The 21,023-nt window shown below is 55.4% G+C and overlaps 1 protein-coding gene across 1 annotated transcript in view; it reads right to left on the minus strand.

Annotated features, from left to right (window-relative positions):
* Nucleotides 1–1,149: 1,149 nt before the first annotated feature.
* The window catches only part of ELAVL1 (ELAV like RNA binding protein 1), a 39,271-nt gene continuing 19,397 nt past the window's right edge, over nt 1,150–21,023 (minus strand). The window contains exons 3-6 of the mRNA XM_086699230.1: nt 16,600–16,703; nt 10,620–10,773; nt 5,499–5,724; nt 1,150–2,755 (exon numbers count right to left, since the gene is read on the minus strand). Of these exons, the coding sequence (XP_086555356.1) occupies nt 2,431–2,755; nt 5,499–5,724; nt 10,620–10,773; nt 16,600–16,703 (809 nt within the window). The 3' untranslated portion in view covers nt 1,150–2,430. The remainder of the gene's footprint in view (nt 2,756–5,498; nt 5,725–10,619; nt 10,774–16,599; nt 16,704–21,023) is intronic.

A 21,023-nucleotide genomic window follows, 5' to 3' on the forward strand; every position in this document is an offset into this window, starting at 1 on the left:
CTCCACCTCCTCCTCCTCCTCCTCCTCCTCCTCAGTGCCAACATCAGAATAATCGATATGGTCCAGATAACAGGGAGGGAAGGGAAATGCCAGTGCTGGCTTCGAGCCCACTGTCTTTCACAGTTTACGCTTCCGACGGGAATCTGAGTAAGAAATCCAACACTAGTGAGGGCAGGCAGGAATGTGTGTCAAGGAAGAGACCGAAGGGTCACTTTCAGAATTGGGAATCTCACCTTCGCAGAGAAGATGCTTGGCCCAAGGCTAGCGCAACCTGAAAGGCATATTCTTCCAGGAAAACATCCCGGTCTGTGGTGAAGGGCGCTCTGGGGTGGACAGAGTGGGGACCCACTCTGTGTCAAATCCAGACAAACGGGCCTCGGTTCTGGGTTCCAGAAGGAGGCACGTAAGCTGGCTTTGACTCAGGGTCTGGAAACTTCTGCTGGGGGTGAGATGGGGCAGGGGGAGGTCCTCCGTGGCACGTGGCCAACTCATGAGAAGGCCTCAAGGTATGCACTTGGCCCTTCTGTGGGAAGAGAACACGGCAACATCTCAAGTTGGGGAGGACGATGCAAGCGGTCGGCAGGCCCTCAATGGAGTCTGAGGGAAACGGGGAGCCTCAAACTGTCCGGGGGCTTCTCAGAACACTGACCTGCTCTGGAGAAGGCTGTGCCCAATTTTTTCCACTTAATAAATAAATAAATACATAAATAAATACATAAATAAATAAATAGGTAGGTAGGCAGGTAGATAAATAATGCCGCAATTCCATGATACCGATCAACAAAAACTGCCCACTGGTACCCGTTTTTAGCCTTTTGTAGAGACTAAAAACTGCTGGTACTGAGTTCCCCTGTTTCTGGTCCTCTCTAAACACCAGACAGTTATGAAAGTCAGCTCACACTCCTGAGGCGCCTGGAGATCTGGCCCTGCCCCTTCTCAGGCTCATTCTCTGCCTCTCCCTACCGGCTCCCCCGTTTTAAAACTAAGTGCCATCTGTGACTGTGCACTCCTGCGTCACAGATGTGCAAATGCTTGGTCTCCAGGCAAGTTTTTATTTCTTAAGGACTTATAAATCCTCCCTGAATGCTGGCCATCTGTACCTTACCTAGCCAAAAAGAAAGAAAAGGTAAAATAAAAAACAAAACAAAATTCGAGCAAAACAAAATCAAATTTAATGGTCTTAAATGCAAAAGTAAAAACAAACAAAAAACACAAAAAAGCAAAAGAAAATTAACAGAACAGAACAACCCAAAATGTCAAGGCAGTTATGAAGAGAACTTGGGAGGGTTAATCTTTAAAACTACAAATCAAAGGGGTATTTCTCTCGTTGTTGTTAATAGATAACTGGCAAGAAGTAAGTACTTTTCTGCTGAGTGTTCATACGAAAGCAAAGTTTCAAAACAAAATCCGACTAAAATAGAAAACAAAACAAAACAAAACAAAGTCTAGCGCTCACGAGAAGGGATGCGAGAAATACAATGCTCAAATGTTTCTGGGGTCGTACAATATGGGCGGTCTTCCGCACCTGGGCCGTGTGAAATGCTCTGGGGGACTGGCGAAACGGTGGGGAACGCCGGTGTCCGGTGTGCGGGGCACCGTGCATGCCGTGTGTGGACAGAAATGCGGGATGTCAGGGTAGCAACACATCCTCGGGCGTGCCGGGAGCTAGGTCTGACTGGGGAATATACTGGAGTTTCCCGGAAACTCTTTGGTCCGTTCCCACTGGCGCCTGGGCTTTAGGAGACCTGTTCGAGTCCTTCCGTGGAGGGCCCAACGTGCGGCCCCCCTTCCCCAGCGGCGGCCCCCCCCCCCCCCGGCGGGCACCCCTGCAGGGCCCGGGGCTGAGGGAGCAGGAGGTGGCGATGGCACCTGCTCGGGAAAGCAATTTCCCGTCAACCAAAAGCAGAAATCGCTTTTTAAAAATGGTGAAGCGGCTGAGGAAAGCACACACTCAGCATCTGTCTAACATCTTTAGTCTGGAAACTAGAACTAAAAGGTCAGGTCTTTTTTTTTTTTTGTTTTGTTTTTTTCCTTTTTCTGTTTTTTTTTTTTTGTTTTTGTTTTTTTTTTAAATCCAGTTTGTGGAGACACCGAATGAAATGAGTGTTAGACAGTCTTAGAGGGTAAAGCATGCTTCAGGTTCACCACCGTCCCGAGGGACTGGTGAGTCAATGCAGTCTACTTAGATTTCTGTTTAATATATATTTTAAAGGAAATAACTTAAGAAACTTAAATTGGTCTAACATTGTGGGATTTCAAACATTTGAACATGTCGGTTGCATCCCCGAGTATAAAAACCTCTTCACTTCTCATTTAGACTAGGACAAACACTTGTGAAAATTGGCGCAAAATGAGTTGTACACTAACAAAAAAGTTTCAACTTCTTCACTCTTAATTATCTATTCCGTACAAAAAAAAAGCATGAGCGAGTTATTTGTGGGACTTGTTGGTTTTGAAGGAAACCTGTAAGATTTTGTCCCCCAGGCGGTAGCCGTTCAGACTTGCTATGGCCATGGCGGCTTCTTCATAGTTTGTCATGGTCACAAAGCCAAAGCCTTTGCACTTGTTGGTGTTGAAGTCGCGAATCACTTTCACATTGGTGACCGCCCCAAAGGGGCCAAACATCTGCCAGAGGATCCCCTCATCGGCGTCCTGCCCGAGGTTGTAGATGAAGATGCACCAGCCCGAAGACGCGTTGCTCGGGACATTGACACCAGAAAGCCCACTCATGTGATCTACACCCATAGGGGAGAACCTAGCAAACAGAGAGCACAGCATGCAGGTCAAGGTCATGCAGGCCGGCGCGCCCCCATCCGTCACAGGCAGGAATTCAGCATGGGGGAGGGGGCTCCCTGCACTACAGACCGTGGACCCTGGGGAGAGACACTTGTTGCCCAGAGGGTCAGAGCCTCGACCAGCTTCCCTGGGAGCCATGCTCCCTCCAGTACCTTCCATCACTGGGGGTGGGGGTGGGGGGAGTCCCAGGCTTCCCTAGCTGAATGACAGAAGCTTCTCCGCGTCCTCTCGGGTGTTGTTCCACCCTCGGACCTCTCTGGAGGAAGCTCGATCCTCATACTCTGTGCCTCCATATATGTGTACATCAGGGAGTGGGGGGCAGGATTTTTTTCCTTTTCTTTCTCCAAATTTTCTATCTTGCCCTCATCTTGGCTGCCCCTGCTGGAGGGTCCCAGGCGAGCACACCCCTTGAAGGGCCACCGCAGGGCACAGGGAATTCCTTCCCACAGCTCCAGGCGACCTTCCGCTGCTGGCTCATGGCATCCCAGAAGCAATGCCTGCGGCCTGCAGGTCTGCCAAGCTGTACCAAAAGTGTGGGCCTCTTTCCAAAGCAACGCTTCCAGCTGCATAAAAAATAAGCCTTCTACAAATGTGTGGCCACTGCAGTAGGACTAAGGGAGAAGACAAAATCGTTACTGAAGCCACACAGCCCTCTGAAAGGCTTCAAAAATTAAAAAGTAATGGCCTTAGGATCGGCTTAAGACTACCCAAGCGTGACAGAGCGTCTGGGGGGCCGCACCGTGCAAGAAACAAGAAACACGACCTGCTCTAAAATAAAACCAGGCTTCGAGCTGTGGGGCTGACCCAGGGGTAAGCAGGTGCTTTCAAGGGCCATCAACAGATTCATTCTTTTGACGGACATAACAACTAGACGGACTGACCAGCTCCCCAGGTGCAGCCCACTTATCCAGGGGATCTCTTCAAGGCAGGTATGGAAGAATCAAGACACATCACTGGCCATGGCTTTGAATGTACGGGAGGAATTTTAAACAGCTTGCATCAGGAGGTCGGAGTTGGTTCAATGACTCTAGTGGCTTGTTAGTGGTCTCGACTCAACAGGGACCACAGTGGCACTGAAGGGGGTGGGTAAAGGCACCCTTGTATCTGTGTGACATTAAGCCAAGCTGGTTTTCAATAAAAACTGGAAAGACGTTCTGACTTTAACGGACCTGTCCCCCCCCTCCAGTTTTGTGGGAAACCAAATGTGGGTCCGAGTTAAACCAGCTAACCCGAATCGTCATGTACCTGTTATACTGAAAATAACCTGAAGTCTTACCTTACTATTTTCTATTGACGTGATTCTCATTCCCATTAATTATTGTCAGTTGGTTTCTCCCCTGCTAACTGGAGCTGATCTCTTTCATCCTGGCTGCAGTGAAACCTACCTTCCATTCTTTTCTCTGATGTACAAAGGAGACCTGAGCCCTTCTTGAGTATTTGCGGGGGCGGGGGGAGGTCTTTCCTGCTGTGAGATGCAGACTGCACACTCTCCCCTCGGCTGGGCCTCTCTCCCTCTTGCTCTCATCTTAGTCCACCTTCCAGTGGCCAGTCTTTCCTCACACCTTTCCTGCCATCCTTGCTTCCCTCTGTCTCTCCTCGCGCCGAGCCTCTAATTGTCAAGACCCCTTTCCTGCCTGGCCAGCAGTGTTGGCTGCTCTGGTCCCCTTTCTTTTCTGTTCCTCCTTCCTGTGACCAAAGCCCCCCTCCTCCCGTACCCTCTTCCCTGCTCGCCCAGTCTGGTTACTGGGAACCTGCTGGACGCTGCCATCCACACGTCCCACCTGACCAGCAGTGACACAGACTATGTCAGCTGGCCTTCAAACATGGATTGACCTCACTTCCATCCCAAGACGCTTCCCCGGCCTTTGTCTTTAAACTAGAAAAGCCAATGAGGGAAGGCTAGCTTTGGAACCTGAGCTGAGTTGAGAACTCTGCGTTGCTAGACGCTGAAGACAGTGCCTCCCCAGGGGGCCTCTGTGCAGGATTTTGCCCAATCTCTCCAAGACAGAGATGGGAAACCAGCAAAGTCGCAGAGATAAAGATCCCTAACATGCCTCACGCCACTGATGGAGGTTTTGACAAAAACAAAAACCAAGTGGCCTGGAAATCGGGACTGCCACTGCTTGTGAGGCGGAACACGCCCGATTTTGGAGCCCAAGTTCCTGACCCTCATCGTCTCTGTTCTCCTAGAGCCTGGCAACTGGAGTCATTTTCAGTCTGGAAAGACGAGGGAATGTTAGAAAACCTTTCGCCTCCAGAACAGGGCTTTTAAAACAGAAGCCGTGTGATATTTAGAGATGCAGGTGAGCGCCCAGGTAGGTGAGTGAGAGGGCTACCTGAGGGCTGGGAGCAGGGCCTGCGCGCCGAGGAGGAGGGCAGCTCTCCCCTACGCACACCCGAGGCTGCATCTTCTGGTTGCTACACTCATGGCCCCGAGCTCCGGCCACTGAACACCGGGCCCTGGGGCGCTACGTACTCTGCCCCCGGGGGCGGGGGGCTGGCTGGAGACGGAACCACCTTTTGGATTCCACTTCAGGCAATACTCGGATGGACATGAACGTCTTTCACACAGACACCTTCCGATGGGGGCAGGGGCGTGAAGACACAGTGATTCTGGGCGCGGCTTTCTGACCGGCCGGTGGACCCGGCCGGGCCCGCGGTGGGAAGAGCTGGGCTGATGAGAGCGCCGCCTCCCGACCCACCTGAATCTCTGCGCCTGGTGGTGAACGGGGCCTCCGAACCGTCTGGCCGGCGAGTGGTAGAGCTGGGAGAGCAGCGCCATGTTTTTGTTCTGGTTGGGGTTGGCTGCGAACTTCACTGTAATGGGCTCGGAGGAACCTGGGGGTTTATGACCATTGAAACTGGTAATTGCCTCTTCTGCTTCCGAACGTTTGTCAAACCGGATAAACGCAACCCCTCTGGACAAACCTTTTTAACAAACCAACAAAAACGGAGTTAGGGGAGAAAATACAAGGAGTTTTAAAACTGAAAAGCAAAAGCGAAGTCAGTCAGCTATGGTTTCAAATCAGGTAACGAGGCAAACAAAAATGAAGCCTAAACATGGAAATGAACGAATGAACTTAAAAAAAAAAAAAAAAACAATGACCAGCAAGATTAAGCTTTCAGACGTCCTTCTGAGTTGAAGCAGCAACTACACACCCTCAGTGCCAACAGACATTCTGGTGACAGATGTCCCAGACAGACACCCCAGCCTCTTACAAAAAAAAAACATGCTGGAGGAGAGGACACCCTCCATCGCTCTCAGCGCCCACCAGGTAGGGTCTGCAGGGTTCTCCCTGTGCTCCGGGGCCCCGCGGCCTGCCCTGTGAACAAGGAGTGACGGTGGCTCGTGTAGCCCAGCCAGGCCTTTGTAGGCTGTCCCCGCCCAGGCCGGCCTGACAGAGTCCCTGCTCACTCAGCCTTTACCATCCCCAGAGGGGACACAGTCCAGTGAACAAGCCTCAGCCCACAGCCCTCTCCTCCTCCTGCCCTCACCTCACTCACCTTTGGGATGTTCCATTGTTAATGTCCTAGGACTGCCTAGAATCCAGTGAAGCCCCTCGCTCTCCCCCAGAAAACTGCTCAGGTGCACACAGTGGTGCTGCCACCTGCCCGCAGACTCCCCGCAGGTTAAGACTCCCTGCCTGGGGCCCACACCAAACCTGTCCTTGTTCCCGAGTGGGAAGGGCCGGGGCCCCCTGCCGTGGTGTCCAGCTGCCTCATAGACTGAGCCACCTGCAGTCAAGCCCTGGGTCCCTGCTGTAACCCTTTCCCTCGACAGAGCAAGAATGTGGACCGGGACCAGGCTGCCTGAGATCCAAGGCCCTGCTGAAGGTCTGGCCGGCCCAGCATGGGTTCGAGACCCGCACAAGCCAGGCAGAAGAGGGGTTTGGCCATCCTCCACCCTAATCCATCCATGTTCTAGGCCTGGGAGGAACGATGACAACTGTCCCCTGCAGAACTAGACGAACAGGGTGGGGCTGGGGAAGAGGCCTGGCTCCTTCTCCTGGGGAGAACAGGGGTCAGGTGGGAAGATCAAAATGCCAGTGGAGAGGTGACAGCCGAGGGCAAGTCCTGGATGTGCCCTGGTGGGGGCACTGTAGCAGACAGCCCTATCCTGCACATTCTCATCCAGACTGCCAGTTATAGCCTGCCTGGGGTCACGTTTCCTTCTCTAGACAAAGGCCTTCGGTTCCCAGTGCATGACAATTACCAAAGCAGGACAGCCCAGGATCTGGGGGGTCACCAGCTAAGTGAGCACACCAGATGCCCCCCCCCAAGCAGCTTCATCTCCCACACCTTTCTTTACCCCTTCCCAGAGTCCCACCAAGTGCCCCACGATGGGCACAGGATGTGGGTCTCCCCAGCTGGCCCAAGGGCCGCAGAGGGGCACAGAGAGGCTCAGGCATGCCAGGTGGGATGCTGAAGTGACCAGTGTCACGGTGAGAGGCATGGCCGCCCACTGTGCACCTAGAATCCCATGCCTGGGCCTGGGCCCCATTCAAGCAAGTAGACAGCAGTCAGGGAGCCTCGGGCCAAGGAATCTCGGTCTACAACTGTGACGCACAGTGGACACTCCATGGTGAGTCCAAAAGTACGTATCCCAGCTCACCCAACTGGGAACCTGCCCCTCCTGGTCTCCCCCCACTACAGTGCCCTGGGAGGGCACACAGCTGCCCCCAGTGGCTTCAAGGCTGCCTCCATCTGGGCTCCACGATCGTTTAAATATATATATATTTAAAATTCACCAAAGACACTCACTGAATTCATGAGATCCAACCTGACAATTCACATGTGTGCCAAGAAAATTCTAGAGCCTCGGGGCGCCTGGGTGGCGCAGTCGGTTAAGCGTCCGACTTCAGCCAGGTCACGATCTCGCGGTCCGTGAGTTCGAGCCCCACGTCAGGCTCTGGGCTGATGGCTCAGAGCCTGGAGCCTGTTTCCGATTCTGTGTCTCCCTCTCTCTCTGCCCCTCCCCCGTTCATGCTCTGTCTCTCTGTCCCAAAAATAAATAAACGTTGAAAAAAAAAAATTTTAGAAAATTCTAGAGCCTCAACTCATTTTCAATTTCAGTTCAGAAGGAACACCTAAAAACACACACTCAACACACACTGTTTTTATTTACTCTTGAACAGCATGAATGGCACCTTTGACAGACAGACGCCTGAACGGGTATTTAACTTCAGGCAAAACACTGACAGCTGTCTCTGGCTGGCTCTGGCAGGAAGCTGCCCTCGGGGAGAAGGTTCCATCCTAGTGATAAGGACCTTGAGATGGAACAGAGGAAAAGTGTGTGTGTGTGGTGTGGTTTCCCTGTTTGGTTTTGTAAAATGACTTTCAAATGGAAACCGCCCAAGTGAAACGAAGACAACCCAAGAGAGAAAATGTCAGCGTGAGGGAGAACATGTTCACTAAATGATCTGATGAGTAGACACCCTTTGAAGGGGGCCCGTGGTGGTGTTTTTTTCCCCTCTACTGTTTTTAGAATCAAGAGCAGAGGTCAATCAATGGCATGATCTCCAGATGAGTAACCTATAAGGTTCACAATTAAAACAGGTAAGAAAACAAAATTTAAAAATTAAGTTCTGTCAGCCGTTAAGTTTTTCCAAGAGCGATGCCCCATCCCTTTAATGCTACAAGGCACATCATATGGAAGCAAACTGGACCCGCAAACCCACCAGCATTGCTAGTCTCTGCCCTCGTCCCCTGGGACTCCTTGGGTCCCAGCAGAGAAGCCCCGCTGGTGGCCCCCTCTGGAGCAGAGGACAGAATGGAAGTCCACAGTCCTGGGGGTCCACCGTTCTAACTCCCCAATTCAACACCCCAGGCCTGGACAGGGAGCCCCAGGGACTCCCTCACATCTCCCCTCCTTCTGGCCCTCACAAAGATTCTGAAGACAGTCCCTCTGCTGTTCAGCAGAGGCTGGCGGGACGCCTGAGAGAGCTGCCACTCGGAGTTCCTGGCTGAGCCCGGGGGGCAATCCTGGTGTCTGAGACACCAGCCCTACAGCGGGAAAGGAGACCAAATGCCCCACAAATGGCTGAGGGGAACTGTCTGCATAAGTGACCTCCCTCAGGGTGGTGAGAGCCACTGGGGAAAGCTAGATGTCCGGGGTGGGGGTGTTCCTGGAGACAGCCAGCTCCACTCAGTCATGCTGGGCTGGACAGAGACAAGTAGAGGCAAAGCGGTATGTATGACATGTAGAAAAGGAGGGCGATGGAAACAGAATGTGGCCCAGCGTGGTCATACCATCCGGGTCCCCAGGCAGCCCACACAGGTGCTCCTATGCAGATGGGGCTGAGGACAAACACATACACTGACCAGCCCCCTGCATTGTTCCTTCTCAATTGGCACTTGAAGGTGAGTACGGGGGGCTTCAAGGACCCCAGGAAACTGTCCTGGTGTGGACCAAAGAGGTTGACACCAAGTAAACAGGATCCTCGCCCTCACCCCTCTCCCCGCCCCAGAGCACAGCTGCAGAACAGAGGCCGCGGTGTGGTCCTTGTCCCTCCGGCAGAGCCTGGTGTCAGAGTCAGAGTGGGCATCCGCACTAGGCACGGGGCTACCCGGCGAGCTGCACCTGTGGACCACACTCCAGAAGGCTCCCCTTCCGCTCAGGCCTCCGGGGACTGGAGCTGCTTATGCCTCAGGACTGCAGCCTGGGCAGCAGGGCCAGCAGATGCAGAGCTCAGCTTCCAGAGGAGGGGTGGAGAAGGGAGGGCGAGTAGTGAGGCTGTCCACCCCAAAGCACACAGCTCGGAGGGACAAGGACGATGTGTGTGCGTCTCTACCCCCATCTGTCACAGGCCAGGAGGGCCCAGCCCACCTGCTCTCTGGGATCTGCTTTGCAGCCTCCTAGGGGTGCCGCTGGCCTCTCGGAAGGGAGTCACCTCACAGTTATGACTCCCTGGGACCAAACTACCCAGTGTTTGTTTTCACATCACAGCCAAGGGGGGCGGGGACATGGAAGAACATGAACATCAAACGCAGATCATTCTAATGGCCTCTCTGAGCTCCGTGAGCGGTTTGTCAACAGATTCCCACTCCTGGTTGGGGCAGAACAGAGGAGTCCTACAGCAGGTGTGGCCCAAGCTCACCTCTCCCCAGACAGAGACAGGCACGGGGCTTGACAGCGGATGTCCTGACCCCAGTGCCCAGGCCAGTGGGGTGGGCAGGCTGCACGGTCAGGACTGGCACCAGCCTCCTGCGTGGGGCTCTCCCGGGGGCAGGTGAGGGGCCTCCGCTCGGCTGTGTCTGATGGCCTCGTGCAAGGCCCAGAGCCCAGGCTGCTAATGTCCTGGGCTGAGGTGACCTGACAGGGGCTGGTGAAGTGGCCAGGCTGGTCAGTGAGGGGAATTTACTGCCTTGAGCTCTCTGAGCTTTGAATGTGCTACCCGAGGGGGACATCCAAATCATGGAGACGACAACAGCTCCTCAGAAGCAGCTACCTGTGGCTTCGGGCCAGTGAAAAGTAGGGACTCTGGGTCATGAGTGAAGACTGTCCCACACCGCACCCCGAGTGCCTAAGAGCTGCCGCGAACGGCTGACTGGTGGCCTTTCCGCCCGTTCACAGGCCAGGCTGGGCCATCTGGGTGCTTGAGGAAAGGTGCCAGGATCTCTTGGTGTTTTCACCATAAAATGCATCAAACTGCATCCTCCGTCCCTGGACTCGTAAAACAAAAGCCAGTGTCTCCTCATTCTGATTCTGTGCTCCCTGGTGGAAGAACTACTGACACTGAGAATCAAGCAGTGATTTGTCTTCCTGGAAACTCTGGAGTCCGTCTGGAGGAAAACCTCACCCACATCTGGGCCACCCACCGTACCTGTGGTCTGATCCACGAGGACCCGGGAGTTGATGATTCGCCCGAACCGAGAGAACATATCCTCCACATCCTTTTGGGTCATGGTCCTTGGGAGGCCACTGATGTACAGGTTGGCGTCTTTGATGACCTCTGAGCTCGGGCGGGCATACGACACCTTGAAAACAAAACCACTTTCTGGGGTTAGGGCAGGTGTGTGGCCAAAGCATCGAGGGAGACGGGGTTAGATTTGGGGGGCGAGAAAAAGCCACCCTTCTGGTGAGAAATCATTCCAACACTCACCATCTGCGGCAGCATGCGTGAGAGCTCACGCGGGCCAAGCCACAAGCCAGATGGACACCCCGTAGCATTTTCTCACCTGGACTTCACGCCCCACAATGAGGCAGACATAGTCTTAGTTTCAAAGCTGAGAGACTGAGGGCCCACGGGTGGCTGCAGACAGGGCCAGGACTCAACCACAGCTGTCTCTCCTACCGTGGCCTCTCCCTTCTCTGGACAGTGAAGAGCCCAAAGGGCAGCAGGCAAGGGAGCTGGGTGCTGCTGGGGGGGGGGGGGGGGGGAAGGGCACAGCGACACCACCTGCCAACAGGCAAACCTACCACTGGAGCCCACGGGGGACCCTGGGGTGCTGGGGAGCCCGCAGTCTAACACTCAGTGTTTGACGTTAAATGACTCCATACTTTTTGGGGTTTTGTTCTGCAAAACCGAATAAACCCTGCAAGGAACTTCTGCAGCCGCTCAGATAAGATGGTAGGTGTGTGCACTAGACGCGGGAGGCTTCAGGGGCTGATGACAAGATAGGCCTTGGTGCCTTCCCAGGTCAGCGTGATGGCTGTGGATGGCCATGGACCGTGCAGGCCAGCAGGGATGGGAGGGGCGCCTGGGTGGCTCAGTTGGTTAAGTTGATTTCAGCTCAGATCATGATCTCACAGGCATGAATGAGATCGAGCTCTCTCGGCTCTGAGCTGGGCCTGGAGCCTGCTTAAGATTCTCCCTCCCTCTGCCCCTACCCCCACTCGCACAGGGGCACTTGGGCCCTCTCTCTCTGAAAAAAAAAAAAAAAAAAAAAAAAAAGGAGGGATGGGACAAAGGCCACACCCCTGCTGGGAAGGAGCAGCTGGGACAAGGCCCCTGTGTGGCCTGAAGGGACAGGGCTCAATGACACCCAATGGAGTCAGATCTGAGTCAGGAGGCTGGGAAATAAGAAGGGAGGAGGCAGGGAGTCATGCTCTGGAAGGATTGGGGACTGGAACCTATGCACAATAATGCTCTCTCTGAGAGTCACAAGCTCAGGAGACCAAGAGCCTGAGACCATAACCCAGGAACTGACACGACCTCTCAGGCGTCACCAGGCAGCACAAGGTCACAGACAACAGGTGTGTTCTCACTGCAACGCTCAGGCCTGCCAGAAGGGGCAGAAGTGTGGCCCCTCAGTACCAAACATGTGGGCAGGAACACACTGCCCCCCACCCCACCCTGGCCCCGGCATTCACGTGCTTCTGAGTCCAAATCTATGACATTCCCTAAGAGGCGACAACAGACACAACCTTTGCCAGCAGAGCAGAATGTGGTCCAGCAGGAGACAGAGAACGAATGAGAAATTATGTGGTGTGGTCAGAGCCCGGCTTCCCCCAGAGAGGTGCCGAGGATCATGGAGATTGAACGTCAGAGAGTAGAACAAAAGTGGCCCTGATCTGATCGGGAAGATGCCCCAGAGCACCAGGTCTTGTTGGGGGCAGGCGGCCTCCAAGCAAGTGGGGCAGATATGGCAATGTCCCCTGAGATAAAGAGGCCACCTTGGCCTGCGGGCTCTCCCCAGCACCCTCCAAAGCGGCAGGTGGCTGACCAGTCCAGTTGGGGCTTGGTCACGCTCCTCAACTTCCAAAGAAGGGTGTCAACTCTCACATCTGGGCCTCAACTCTCCAGGTCTGCATCACCAGCCCACAGAACACCCCCCTTCAAAATCTTGCCAGAGGACGTGGCTGCAATTTTTGGCTGTCCCATTTCACCCAAGGCCCCAGTCAGCGGCCAAAGGGGGAGGCCAGGCCTCCCACGACCATCCTGTCTGGCCCTCTGCAGATCTGTCTGGATGGGGCTACATCTGGGGTCCGCCCTTGGCCTTTACTGAAGGACACTGTGGGAAAGAGCATCCTCAAACCAAGACCCTGGCACTGGAGAAGCAGTGCAGAGGCTGGTACGGACCATGATCATCCCTCGATGAAGCCCCAGAGAGAAAAACGCCTCCTACAGCCGAATGTGCTTCTGACAACAGGTTCTTCAAGGCGCCTGACCACCACCGCAGCTTTCCCTCCCTCTCCGGCCACTATCAAGTTCAGAGTCAGGTCAGCCTCCAAGAAGACTGCACTGGAGCGCCTGGCGCCCCAGAGGCTCCATGACACGGGGTCTCGGCATCGCCTGCTCCTCTGCCCCAGGCAGGTCTTCTCCTGACACGTGCTCACGAAACCTCCCTATAAAGGGCTGTCCCCCAACACATTCATATGTCGCAGTCCTAACCCCACCCCGCACAGCAGAACGGGGCCCTATTGGGAAAGAGCTGTCACAGATGTAACTCATGAACATGAGGTCACACCGGAGCAGGATGGGCCTCCAATCCAGTAACTGTGCCCTCAGAAAAAGGGGGAATTTGGACAAAGGTGCGCACAGGGAGAACGCCAAGTGAAGACGCAGGCAGCGGCCCAGGTGACGCTTCCATGAGCCTAGGACCGCCAGAGAGGCCAGCGACCCCCAGGCCAGGGGAGAGCCCGGGACAGACTCTCCCTCATGGCCGCAGAAGGAACTAACCTGGCCACACACCTTGGTCTCGGACGTATGGCCTCCAGAGCTGTGAGGACAAATCCCTGTTAACACCCCCACCCCCCAAGACCATTTGTGGTGCTTTGTCATGGCGGTCCTAAGAAACAAACCCACTCGCCTGACCGCCTGATTCGCCCCGGAGCCCCCCACCCACAAGCAGTGCCCAGCCCCCTCCACCACCGCCGCCTCCGTGTAAATGTTCCCCGTGGCATTTATCTTGGTCTGACATCCTGTATGTTTCACTTATTTAGCTGTGTAGAACACTCGATGAGGGCACAACTTTTGTCTTTGCTGCTGTATCACCAGCACCTAGAACAGATGCAGGTGGACAGCAGGCATTCAGCGACTAAATGCCGAACGAGGGAATAAAAGCAATTGCTGTTATTATTAATAACGCCCGCCTAACTGCACCGCAGGCTCCTGGGCTCTGTTTGCGGCTAATCCAAGCTACACTGTTCTGGTTCCTGGTGTTCACCTCCCACGTTGGGCTGGGGAAGCTGCCAGGCAGGGGTGGTAAGTGCCCAGAGCCACAGCACTCGTTTCAAACCCTGACTTTGCCCCGCTCTACCTGTGTGACCTTGGGAGACCTGTCACAAGTCTACACATCAGCTTCTTCAACCCTAAATTGGGGATCATCTCTCCCAGGCTGGGGTGAGGAAACCAGAGACAAGGTATGGAAGGACCTGGCCCATTACAGGCCCTTGACAGGTACCGGTCACGTGAATCACACAAGATCAGTGCTGTGCCACACTCAGCCTGTCACCTCCACACACACACCCACTGGGGTTGTCTGGACTGCCGTCACAGGGCACAGGGATCGGGAAACTCCTTACACCCTACTCAGATCAAGGAATGACGTTACAACCACAGAGGACAGAGTGAATGCCAGTGAGGTCAAGGGCACATCCAGGCGGGCCGCGGGGTGCCATGATCGCAGAGCCTGGGGGGCAGGCGAGCCTTTGGAAAGGTCCTGCCTTTGTGGGTGAGAAATGGGGCATCAACCTTGGGGATAGCCTGCAGTTCCCGTAATGTGCTAGCCAGTATGTCTCCTGCAGCACACCTGTGTCCATAAGAGGCACACGTTGGCCCCTGTAGACACCTCTGCCCAGAACACCCTCGTGTCCCCACCCCGGCCCTCCTTACCCCTACCTCCTCCTGCTCTCCTATGTCTCAACTCTGACTTTGAGGGAAACTCTCAGTGCCTTACGAGTTGGGTGGAGCCCATGTGAGGTCCAGTCAGATGGTGGTCTGGGAATTAACATCTGTGTTAACACATGAGCTAGCTGAGGGCACCCATCGGCCATGGAACCCAGAGCCAGGCAGAGGGCTTGGCCCCCAGAACACACTTGTGTAATGAAGAGTTTTCAGCATTTGAATAAGAGTAACTGCCCTCCTGGCATTAACAAACATTTTCTAAATACAACAGATCTTTCCTAACAGACTGGGAGCTTTGGGCTGAGAATAAACAACGCGGAGCTGGTGGAGAGGAACAAAAGTCACTAGACACGTGGAAAGGCTGTGACACGTGGCTTCCTTCACCAGGCTCCACAGTGGAAGGAGCCTCTGGGAGCCCGTGCTGGCCACAGAGATGTGTGGGCAGCGCTCCTGCCCTCGGGGACCACGCGACAGGGCCTGTGTGCACGCAGGTCTAGTCCACGGGGGGGTTTAGGGACGATTAAACCACTGAGCAATGCATATCACAAACACTTCAACAGCAGAAATGGAACACCGCCCTCCAAATGAACATGTGCTGCGAACAGCCAGACTGCAAGACTTCCCTGGCAGGCGGGAAGAAATCCGGGTTCCCAGGGCCACCCCACAGTGTGACTGGGGAGGCCCAAGCCGCAACCCTGGGAACCTTTATGGCAAAAGTACCCCAGGTGGCTCTGATGTCCCGGGAAGCTTAGGAAGCCCAGCCCTGATATAAAGCCCAAGAGGGACCTTTCTGGACACCCACATGAAGCGGAGGGATGGGAGATGGGGTGGGAGGACCCAGCAGGTCCAAAGGCTCAGAGGGCAATCTCACTCCACGTGGCTTCCTGTCGAGGGAGAGGACGCCGGCAGGCATGCGTCTCAGGAACAACGGCTGACCTGCCAGATCTACAGGTGAAGTGGGTGGGCATGGTACCCCAGGCTGCTGCAAGAAGCAAGGTCAGGGCACCAGCCTGGGGCGGTGGGAGGAGGCCTATTCGAGGAGGGTGCAGTAGGGAGTAAAGGTCGGGAAAACACCAAAGTCGTCCAGGTTGGGTCTGGAGCTGCACAAGATCACATGAGCCAGAGGACAGACACTTGGGGATGGGGAGGAGGCGGGGCTCTGGACCAAGAGCAGGAGGGGGGGGTAAGTGGCAGCAGCTGAGAACATGAGGGCGGGGGAAGCTGTCCTGTGAGGCCTGGGGGACCTGCCCGCTCGTCCCAGGAAGCCACCACAGCCCTTCAACTGGGAGTGACTCTGGTGGCTCCCTTGCATCCCTCAAGTCACCGGTCAACACGAAGCCACCCCCCAGAACATCCCCCACCATGTACCTCCGCAACACTTACCTCTGCCACACAGGACTTTCGGTTTATTATTGGAACGTGCTCACACACATGCGTGTACACACACACACGCCCCTCCATGAGAGCAGGAATTCATCTGTTCACTGTCTGACACATAGCAGGTACTCAAGAAACATTAGCAAATGCATGTTTGATGACCTGGCTGTGACTGGGGAGGAAGGGAGAGACCTTGGCAGGGAGGGCGTGAGGGACAATGCTGCTGCTGTCGCTGCGGCAACAAACCAGGAGGGAACAGGAGGGCAAGGCCAGACACATGCTCGCTCGGCACAAGGACGGCACACCCTGGGCCGGGGAGAGGACTGCCCTCGATTAAGTGCCCTTCACGGTGACTCTCCCTTTGCTCACGGGGCTGAGGAGGCTGAGAGGCACCAGCATGGCCTGGGGTGGTCTGACATGCAATGCTTCAACTCTAAGCAGACAGGAGGCACCCCAGATACCCCAAATGCACCAGGGCTCCGAGAAATGGCCAAGCCAATGGTCCCTTTGATAATGATGGTCAAGTAAGGGGAAGATCCCTCGCCCAGGTGAGGTCAGGGAGGTCGCTCCCCCAGGCCGGGGGGCCCAGCACAGACCCCTGGAGGCCAGGAACGAGGTGGCGATGGCAGCTCTTTACCTTAATGGTTTTTGACTGGAGCCGTAGGCCATTCAGCGTGTTGATCGCTCTCTCCGCGTCCTTGGCAGTCACGTAGTTCACAAAGCCATAGCCCAAGCTGTGCCCTGTGTGGGAGAACACGTGCACACTGGTAAACCGACCGACAGCCAGGGAGGGTGAACAGGACCATGTGCGACTGGGCTCCAAAGGACAAGGTCGTTAAAAGCCATGGCCTCCTGGAAGTGGGGTTAGAAGACCCACGGTCACCATCACGCTTCTTTGGCCGACATGTAAATTTTCTACAACGGACAAGTATTACTTTTATTAATTTTTTTTTCTTTAAAAGGGCCGTTTAAAAAGAAACACTGTGCTACTAACGGCATCCCGTGGAACCCATCACAAAAGCAATGATGATGATCGATGCCCCCAGTCCCGGCTGAGATGTGGGGACTCCAAGGGTGAGGAGAGAGGACGGTCACGAGTGGGCGAGATGGGCAGGTGGGGAGAGCTGCATGATGGCCACCCGTCTGCGTCCAGGGGTTTCTCCCCTGCTTGCACCCCAACAGCGGGAAGGCTTGCTGGGCTCTAGTGCCACCCAGTGCTGGTTCCCTCACTTGCCCGAACACCTACAACCCAGCTAAAAAGCAGATGACGTGGAGCACAAAGGGAAGCTGGAGCTGAGGGAAGTCCCCGGCCGGCCGTGCACCTGCCTTCACGGCCCCGGCCAGGCCTCCAGGCTTCCCCTGCCAGCGGCTGTCATGTGACAGCACCATCAGCCCAAGTCCAAGGGATAACAACACCTGAGCTCTTCCCAAAGGAAGCCAAGGTTACGCGTGGGTGTCCCCACCTCTTCTTTGGGAAACACTGAAGTGGCAGGAGTGACCGCCAACGGCATGCTACGGGAGGGATGCAGCCCAGCAGGGGAGGGGCTGTGGGTTCCCAGGAGCCCAGAGAGCAGCCAAGGCCGAGGGGCCCAGTGGAAGGAGGCCTGTCCTTTCGCTACAGAGGACAGGCAGGAGGCGGCCCAGAGAGGAGAACTGACATGCCCACTGCTTACCCACCCACACGCCGTGCTGGCGGGCAGCCACCGAATGCTAGGCACGGCTCTGGGCACAGAGATAGAGTGGTGAGCTTCGCTCCATTCCTCTGGTTGGTGGAGGGCGATAACAAGCAGGTAGAAAACATGCCAGGCCTTGAGCCGCATGAGGCGGGGGTCTCTGGGTGCCGGCTGAACCCAGACCCTCAGGTGGATAATGAGATGTGGAACCCAGCAGAGAGCCTAACCCAGTTTTGCCACTTCTTAAAAAAAAACCCTAAACACTTTTATTTTTATTGCATCTAAAGAGAAATTACAAAGATAATAGAAAGAGTTCCCACAGACCCCATACCCCGTTTTCCCCGGTGGTAACATCTTATATCCGGATGGGACATCTGTCACAACCGAGGAACCAATGCTGATACATTACAATTAACCGCAGTCCACACTTGATTTAGATTGCCTCAGTTTCCCCCCAAAGTCCTCTTACGTCCCAGGAGGCCACACAGGATCTCACATGACATGTAGTCTGTCACGTCTCCTTAGGTTGCTCTTGGCTGGGACAGCTCTCAGACTTTCCTCGTTTTTGATGACCTTGAGAGTTTCGAGGAGGACTGGTCAGGAATTCTGTAGACTCTCCTGCAGCTTGGGTTCGTCAGATGTTTTTCTCATGGCGAGACTGCAGTGGGTGATGGGTTTTGGGAGGAAGACCCCAGAGCGAGGGGCCCTCCTCCTGACATCGTACTGGGGGCTGCGTGCTGTCACCATGACCTATCGCTTTGTTAGTGTTGGCGCTGGCCAGGATCCTCCGAGGCCGGCGGTTCCTCCACTGAAAAGTCCCCCCCTCCCCCAAAACCGTAGGCTTTGGAAGGAAGTCCGTGCGTGGTCCATGCCCCAGGAGCACCTCGCGGAGGTGTACTCCCTCCTTCAGGGCACAGCAACTACACAAGCCACCTGCAGTGCTGCACGGGCCGCTTTCCTTTTGAAAGAAACAAACCCAAACCTGCCCTTCCACAACCATATTTCCAACAAAACCCCATGGGTCTCAGAGACTTATTAGCTCCTAAACCCCAGAGAGCGAGGACCCCAGAGCAGCGGGGCTGTGGGGCTGGCGCCCAACTAGCAAGAAAGTCAGAATCAGAAGTTCAGAAAACAGTACAGAAAACCACAACTGGCTCCAGGCTGGGAACTTTAGGACCCTCGCAAAAGGTCCAAACTGCAAACATTAAAGCTGAGAATGCAGAATGTCTATGGTACAGACTCCTGACTGAACTCCAGGCTTGCTGGGATTTTTGCTCCCAAACACCTGCTCTCCAACCCCTGCTCTGCCCATCTGTCACCACACCCAGGCCATGGAGCCCGTTGGCCTGACCGCCGGATGGACTCTCTGCCTCTTCGGTCGGCACGACCCACACTTGTGTCTTCTCGTCTTTCTGCTCTTCCCACAAGGCCAAGCCCAACCCTAGACCACCTATCTCCTCCACTGCCAGTGCCACAGGTGGCCCAGGTCCTGCTAGGGGAGACCAGACACTGATGAGGACTCGTACCTGGGCCACACTCCTGTGTCTCAGCCACAGCTGGCTGCTCTTGGCATATAAACATGGGTCCTGCCCGACTCTCGGGTCCTGATTCCTTGCCTCCCAGGCACTTGGTGGCCCGGCCCCAGGGTGGTCACTGCAGACTGCCAGTCTACCGAGGCAGTCCGACCATCAGGTGCCACCCCCAGAGACGGTCAGGACGCAGCTCCCCGAGCTCTCAGCAGCACTGGGCACGGCCGACTCACTTGAGGGGTCACCTCCCCCAGAATGGAGCAGCAACGCCAGGTTTTCTTTCTCTGGGTTTTCCTTCTCCCCAGCTGTCCCTTCCCAAGCTTAGTCTTCTACCCATCCCACTGAGATGACCCCCAGATTTCTGCCCTTGGCTCTCATGCCAGCCGCACTCTTCCTGGGTAGCCTCCCAGGACAACTGCCAACGTCACCCAGGAAGTCACACACCCTCAAGCGGCCACTGCCTCCTTTCCTAGGCCTGCTTCCCTTCCGGTTCTCGTCAATGAGTTGACAAGTATTAAGTGAGCACCTACTATGTGCCAGGCCCCAGGCCAGGCTGGCCAGGGGGTTTGATGATCACAGCGGAAGACAGTTTGTGCCTTAACGGTTGATGGGCCAGCCGACGGCAAAGCAGCAAGAAACTAACCAACAAAACTGCCGCCCGGGGCGCTATAAGGAAAATTTCCACGGTGGTGTGAGGGACTCATGAGTGTGAGGCCCATGGTGGACAGGGTGGTCAGAAGCACCCAGTGAGGAGCCAACACTTGCGGCATGACCCTGGGATGGCTGGTGGCAAGCAGCCCAGACAGAAGAGCAGGTGCCAAGCCCGTGAGGCAGAGGAGACTTTGGTGTGTTCCAGGAAACGAAAGGCAGCCAGCACAGTTGAACAAGACGAGCTGGGGAATGGCCCAGAGGTGGCTGCTGGGTGGGGGTGGGGGTGGGGGTGGGGGGGACAGGCTGCCAGGCAGAGCCCGGGAGCGAGGCTGGGCAGGGAGGTGCCAGGGGGCGGGCAGCAGAAGGCAGAGCCACCGAAAGGCCCACAGATGGGCTGCTGTAGGAGGGAGCTTCATGGGGAGGGATCTCTGTACACCCTGTTCTGGGCTGGCCCTGTCCCCTGAGAGTCTATCCAACCCTCTACAGCGGGCACCTGCATGCTGTGGGAGGGAAGGCAGGTGAGGAGTGAAGAGGAGCCCTGGATTGCACCCACCGGATGAGGCCACTGGCGAAAGTGCCTAACACAGTGCCGAGTCCCTGCCTCCACCTGGCCGCTCACCATAAACCAACTGCTCTCGACTTTGGCTGCTTGCCAGAATCACCAGAGCAGTTTCTAAAAACTATCACTGCCCAGGCCAGAACCTGAACCAGTATCAGCATGGGGATGGGGTGTAGTAAGAGTGGGGGTGGCTTCAGCAGTTTTTAAAGCCCCCCAGCGATCCCAATGTGGAGCCCAGGTTGAGAGCTGCTGCTGGAAGTGAATGAGGAAGAGTGGGGCTCCCCAGTTCTGCAGACCCTCAATGGTCTATACTCAGAGTGGGCACCTGGGGGAGGCCCTCACTTCCCAAAGCAGGCCCCCAAGTTCCTGTTTCTCTAACAGGGTCTATCAGCCGTGCAGGGTAATGACACAGCTCCCGAGGGCCTGCCTCAAGCTCAAGGACCCAAGAGGTCAGGCAGGTGGACTTCCAATCTCCTTACACATGATTCTCCTGTCCCTTAGACACGGTGAGCCTACTAGAATCAAGGCCACGAAGACCCATCAGGTGCTGCTCCCTCATTTAGGGCAGTGGAAGACAAGCCCTGACAGAGGAAGGTCTGGGGCCTGGTGGTGGAACAGGGGCAGCGCTCAGGCAGGGCACAGATCCTGC

Source organism: Puma concolor, chromosome A2, assembly GCF_028749965.1.
Source record: "Puma concolor isolate L17-30 chromosome A2, mPumCon1.1.hap2, whole genome shotgun sequence".
Classification (NCBI taxonomy): Eukaryota; Metazoa; Chordata; class Mammalia; order Carnivora; family Felidae; genus Puma; species Puma concolor.